At 33.9% G+C, this 6,484-nt stretch overlaps 1 protein-coding gene across 1 annotated transcript; it reads right to left on the reverse strand.

Moving 5' to 3' along the window:
* Positions 1–1,608: 1,608 nt before the first annotated feature.
* On the reverse strand, positions 1,609–5,580 carry LOC136068920 (protein SCO1 homolog 2, mitochondrial-like). Its single transcript, XM_065776780.1, has 4 exons — positions 2,367–5,580; positions 2,190–2,279; positions 1,941–2,073; positions 1,609–1,854 (listed from the first exon to the last, which is right to left on the reverse strand). The coding sequence occupies exons 1-4, from the start codon at positions 2,599–2,601 to the stop codon at positions 1,746–1,748; spliced, it is 567 nt and encodes a 188-aa protein (XP_065632852.1). The 5' UTR covers positions 2,602–5,580; the 3' UTR covers positions 1,609–1,745.
* Positions 5,581–6,484: the final 904 nt, after the last annotated feature.

Genomic DNA, 6,484 nt, shown 5'->3' on the forward strand with positions numbered 1-6,484 from the left:
TATATATGTATAGAATTGTCATATCATACCCAATAAATAAAAGAAGTTACAACGAATAAAGGATGTGAGGAGGTTGTAACATATTGGTGATTGTCAAAATTACATATAATAGTGGCATTTGAAGAGTCTTGGTTAATGGATGGACAAATGATAAAGTTGAAGATAAGAGTAACATCCAAATTTAAGGAGATGTTCAATAAATGTCAACCAGTAAATCTAAAAATAAAAAATAAATTAAGAAAATAAATGATGATGTGGCGCTGATGTGGCTTAACTGGAGCGTAGCAACAATAAATACTACGCTTCAGCTTTTAGTAATATATAGATATAGATATAGATTATGTAAATGCCAATACAAATGTGATCACCTCATCATTATTATCGTTAAATATTTTTGTGGAAAAACACGAGTTACAACCTAGTTTGCATTGATTTTTCACATTAAGTGCCTTAAATAATTGTATCGCAATTTTAGATGGAATGCCTTTGTTAACAAATTGGACATTTCACACTACCAGCTACCTACAGTTAGGGATTCGCATTTGGGAAAAGCAAGAGGCCCATCCCATTTTATAGTTCAAGACTTCAAGATATTCATCCCTAGAAATTACTAGTTTTATAGTTATAAATCATATGGATCAATCCCATTCGGGTCTCCTAAGTTTCGGGTTTGATTTCTCATGAGCATCATTTATGGTAGCTAAGGGTTTGGGTAAGCGTTGTCATTGGCCAAACACACGTTTTAAGAAAGACAATTAGAAAGGCAAAAACTCAGCTTTTTCCCTGAAAGAAAGAGAAAGACAATTAGATTTTAGAGTCGATTTTGTTTTACCTCCATGGTAAAATTACATTGATCTCACAACTTGAGTTGAACCTTGGACTTGACCTTGTACTTGATTTTTGCTAAGACTAACCTAACAATTTTTTTAACGTCGCACTCAAAATGAGAATTTTAGTGTCTACAAAAGTATATTCTTCCAACCTTTTGTTTTTTTGTTTTTGTTTTTTTGTTTTTGAAATCATTTGGAATAAAATAAGCCTTTTTTTCCCCTAAAGGAGGAAATATTTTTGAACAATTGACAAAGGATCATATTCTTGTTCATATTCTAATTCATTGCAAAAAAGTTGTCCATTTGATTTTACGGACTAATAAGTAAAGTATTTTATTATTGCATATATTAAAATGATTGGTTGATCATTTGATCCTAAAATTGGGTTTAATTTGCTCAAATTCTTATTGGCCTTAAAATTTTCTCTATTAACTTATTTTAGATGATAATGCCACCATTCTATTAACATTCCCGTTGAGCCTGCTACTATCATTATATCATATCAGCAATTTGTTGACTTCTTTCATTTTTTATGTAGTTGAGAATTGAGATACTATTAACATTTCTTGCATTAAATTCAATATTTCAGCATCCACCAAGGCAAAACTGACTAAGCCATGCTTAAAGATCAGGATACACGCTTCTTATGCAAAAAAAGAATATCATTCAAAAATTAGATTGCCATTCATCTTTTTATGTTCTTGTTCAAATGATGTTGAAACCGATTACTCACGAACTAAAAATCTAGCAGCTGGTTAGTCAGGTGTGACATTTGAACTCAGTAAAATGTGTAAAGAAATTTCATCAAGAAAAAGAATAACCCCAAAAATAAAGGTCGTGTTAAAATGATGTCAAAAATATAGTATTTCTCTTACTGCGTATGAGAATTGACATTCTCTCAAAAATTTGGAGCTATTAAGTAGGGGTACTTCTCATCGCCTTTAATATTGCCTCTGACAATTCCTCTGCATTGTACTCAACCCCAAAGCATCTTGCAACCTCCATTCTTGGGTTCATCAGATACCTGCTAGTTTTAAGATGGGTTACATACACTTTGAATTAAACCAGGAAAGAAAAAGAAGGAAAAGCAAAGACCAGTGAAGGGTTTACATGTTGTGGGAAGAGTCAACAAGATAGTCATCTCCCTCCTCTTCTACTTTTTTGAAATATATGCGGTACTCCTGTGCCATCTGCCTGATAGCCGATACAGGCCCCGTTAATCCTATTATTCTTGAGTCAAATTCTGCAATCCGTAAAAGGTTTGGGAACATAATGCAAGAAAAAGAGAGGATCAGATAAGTTATTCGTATCTCAAAGTTGGCATATTGATACACACTTTGGTTTTGGGGGAACTCTCACCGTTAAGGTAAGCACGAAGTTGTGAAGGGTTGTCACGTTGAGGATCAATAGTAACAAACACTGGTAGAATCTCGGAATTATATTTTGACTCTAATTTCCAAGCAAATATACAAAGTCAGTGATCATAACAGAAAATCAGTATCATTCATTATAGTTGATAAAGTATAAAGTATAAACCTAGTAACTTTACAGCCTTGGCCATAATTTGTACTTGCTCTGGCCCAACATCTGGAGATGAAGTATAGCCAAAATAGAGGAGAACCCACTTTCCATGAAAATTCTGCTCGGTAACAATTCGATTCTCAGTATCAACTAAAGTGAATGGACCACCAACTGTAGGCCCCTTTACAGTATTTCCACTGGATTTGTTACCCTGGCCTGAGTCAATAAAGAGAGAAATGAGAACAAACATGTTATTCAGTCATATACCTAATGAAAATCTTTCTTCTGCAACTCAAATATAGAAGCATATATTTGTATTAATATAGTTTTAAGATAGATTATCAACAGTCCTTTCACATTTCTCATGCTTACCTTTTCATAGCTCAAACTAAGTAGAGAACAGGAGTCAAATTAGGCAAACAGTTTATTAATTATAGCCAATACTTAAATTATCCCATATAACATTCAAGTTTTTGTTGTGGATGGAGAAATGACATTAGATAGTTGATTTGCATATAATTATAGCATAACTTAACTACATCTTCTCAGCTTTTAGTAGCTTTTGCTTACATGCTGTTGATAAATGGGGATAATACAAACCTTAACAATACTATAAACCCTGCTGGAACTTTTTCGACATCTTATACAACCATGCTCTATAGCCAACATCAGTAGTGGCCAACAGCGTGGCAAGCATTTCTGGGCCTTACTCCAGATTCCAGTTGATTCCTACCCAGTGACAGCATATAATGCTTTAAGTAGACCAATTAGAATAAATGAAAATTGGGTCCAAATTGCCATATCCACAAGTTACCTCTTCAGTAACTTGAACTAATTTCAAGTTAGACTAAGAACCACCACCACAAATCATATCTTTTTAAGTATCACGATTATGATGCAAAAAAAGTAGAAACAGATACTGAATAACTCAACCAGGATAATTTAAGGTGTTGTTGAGCTATCTAGTTTAATATAATATCTTCCTAGATAGCTGCCTGGAGCTACCAGATTAAAATTTCAGAGCTTACTAAGAGGTGGCATAGGTGTTTAGAAAAAACCAAAGAACATTATCTTAGATATAATTTTGATTGATACATCAATACTTGGGGGTGCGGGGAATTTGAACACTGGTTGTCTTAAATAAAAACATCAAGAGGTGCCAAGCAGTTGAGCTACAAGGCTCTTGGCTTTATCTTAGATATATAATAAATTTAAACAATAGCAAGAGCTAGGTTTAATGTGAATCAAACAAAGCTCCTTACTCATATCCCACTTTGAATGTGCTAAGACTTAGAAAATATCTCTAAATCTATTAAAAAGGAAAAAGATTCAGGAATTACTTATGCCAAGGAGGATAAGGGAAACCCATATATTCATGATTCAATCATGGGTGAAGTTAACTGCACCCCCTATGTTTAAGCCACTCCTATCAATTGCAATATTTTAATAATGTAATATGAATTATTGCAATGCTGCTCCAACGTGCAAGTCGGTTAATCAAATTAAATGGTAGGGTAATGTGCTGATAATGTGACTTGAGCAGAAGGGCACAAAGGTTGGGACAAGCTAAAATAAAGGATCCTCCATGGCCATCATCCATAACCACCATTCTCGGTAACTAATTTCTACATAAAAATGGCTGGGAAGAAAATCCCAAGATTTGTGAAGGGATTGGCTCAGCAATGTTTTACAAGCACCAATTCCAAACTTTAGAGGGCATATAGTTCTAACAAATTTTTGATGCAGCCATTACTGCACCCACCAGAAAACCATTCAAAGGTTTAGAAAATGGAATAAAGAATGTAAGTTCAAGGTTTACCATTCGTTAACTTCATAAGTTCAAGGTAGTCCCCTGTACAATGCCAAAGTCAGGGCCATTAGTATCCAATCTACAATTACCTTCTTCCTTTACATGGCCTTGCTTCCTACTCACCAAAAATCAGATATACTCTCCACCCTTTCCTTCCCACAAATGAATTTTTCTAAATTGAAAAGAAAAAATCATCATTAAATTTATAGCTTATAAATGCAAAGGGATACCATTTACATGTTAAGTGTACCATTTACATGTTAAGTGTGTCATCCTCTGGGGCTTCTACTGGCTATTAATTCAGCCATTTAAGATCCCTAGAAAAAGGACTTTCTGTACACACTACACACGCTCATACAAAATATTTTCCGTCATTCTTTTCCTTTTATGGAGTTCCTTTGAAAACCTAGTATATAGACGCTGTCATCTCACTTATTTGGCCCCACTTATTCAACCTTAAAGCTACTTCTTACACTTGAAGCCTAAGAGGTAGCAAGCAAATGAAAAACTTTCTTTATCACAACAACAAAAGAAAAGTGGTGCAGGGGTGTATCCATAACCTTCCACTAGCGACAGCTATTGATATCAACAAGGCTACATCGTGATAAAGCCTAACCAATTCTTTTAAAGGCCAAAAAGCTGTTGAAATACATATAATCATGAAATCACTTGAGCTTTAAGATCATCATGGCCCTCAAAATTGTCAGGGAAAGTGGTTTTTGGTGCTGTATCAGAAGCCAAACCTACGCAGGAGTTGCAGAAGGAAAAACAATCTACTCTGCTCTTCACAAATAGCACACTCACTTACCCATCAGTACCAGACCATCATGAAGACTGCAATTTGATCATTGGGTTGTAAGCATACACCTACGCCATCATACTAAAATGGATGCTATATTTCTTCCACTCAAACATTTTAACTCATGGGAACTAATAAGTGAAAGCAATGATCACATCCCTGATAAGTACAAATCATTACTGACAAGTTCAAATTTGGAATAAAAGATGCAATCCAGCTCTTTAAGATGACTTTCCATTAGTGATGCAAATGATGTGACTGTACCTTCTTCTGTCTGCATATCCTTTAGCATATTTCTATGATATTATTGTTAATATAGCATCAATTAAATTTTTTGACATTCTTCAAGAAAAGTGTGCCATAACTTTAATAGAAAGCCTTGGCATAAAAAATTAACAGTCTATCATCATTGTTTTCTCGATTCAATCACCAGTTAAACTGTATTATTAGGGGCTTAAAATCATGATTGGAATGTGAAAAAATCTCTAACACTTCCTCATGTCTGTGTATGTGCATTTAGAAACTTGAAATCTTCAGTTGTTGGAAGGACCTGCCTATAGAAAAATTAACAGAAACCAACTAATTCCCACTTCATGAGTATCTCAACAATGCAGAAATTGTCTCATTAATTTTTTTTTTTTTTTCCCTTATATGACATAGACAACAACAAAACAAATGATGCAATCTCAAAGAATGGAAATCAAAGAAGAACAACAAGAAGACAAAACTGAATTAATAATGTTGCACCCAAGAGGTGCAAGTTCTCAATTATTTCCATCCCCACTTCATGATTATCTCAAGAAGGAATAAATTCTCTTCTTTCTTTTTTTTTTATTGGATAACATAGGGAGCCTTACTAAATAAGAGCCCTTTGGAATCACCTTTAGCTAGTAAAACCTACGGATAACTGACCCCACTCGCCAGAATTGGTTACTGGGTAATCCAAGAACATTCATTCCTGACGGACTAAGCAGTTTATGCTCATGCCCAGGAGAAAGGAATAAATTGTCTGATTAATCTTTTCTTATTTGACATAGACAGCAAAGAAACAGATGATCCAATCTTACAGAATGGAAATCAAAGAAGAACAACAAGATGAAACCAAAATAACAATGCTGCACCCAAAGAGGTAAAAGTTTGCAACCATTAACTTTCAGATTCCAACCTCTAACTCAGGGACGGAACCAGGATTCGAACCTGAGGGGGGCAAAGCTTAAAATAATTTTTTTTATTTTTATTTTTATGAAAATAAAAACTAACGTTTATTTCATATTCAACAAAATATTACATATAAAATAAGTGTTTCTTAAACATTTCAACACATTTATCAAAATGGAACTTGACGCTATTTCAGAGGAGATCCAAAAATATATAAATTTGAGGACAAATCTTAATTTTTCAAATTACATATGTATACCAGCTTTTATTTTTATTTTTTTATTTAATTGGGGGGACTATTAGGACCAAAACTTAAAATTTCAATATATATATATACTAGGTTTTTTTTTTGGGTTGGGTGGGGGG

This window comes from Quercus suber, unplaced genomic scaffold (genome assembly GCF_002906115.3).
Source record: "Quercus suber isolate HL8 unplaced genomic scaffold, Cork oak 2.0 scaffold_141, whole genome shotgun sequence".
Classification (NCBI taxonomy): Eukaryota; Viridiplantae; Streptophyta; class Magnoliopsida; order Fagales; family Fagaceae; genus Quercus; species Quercus suber.

Excerpts from the sequence above, each read along its gene's own strand:
- LOC136068920 (XM_065776780.1), bottom strand. The coding sequence starts at position 2,601 with ATGTTTGTTCTCATTTCTCTCTTTATTGACTCAGGCCAGGGTAACAAA. Across the intron at positions 2,074-2,189 it reads ACTTCGTGCTTACCTTAACG|AATTTGACTCAAGAATAATA; the intron begins GTGAGAGTTCCC and ends TACGGATTGCAG. Across the intron at positions 1,855-1,940 it reads GTTGACTCTTCCCACAACAT|GTATCTGATGAACCCAAGAA; the intron begins GTAAACCCTTCA and ends TAAAACTAGCAG.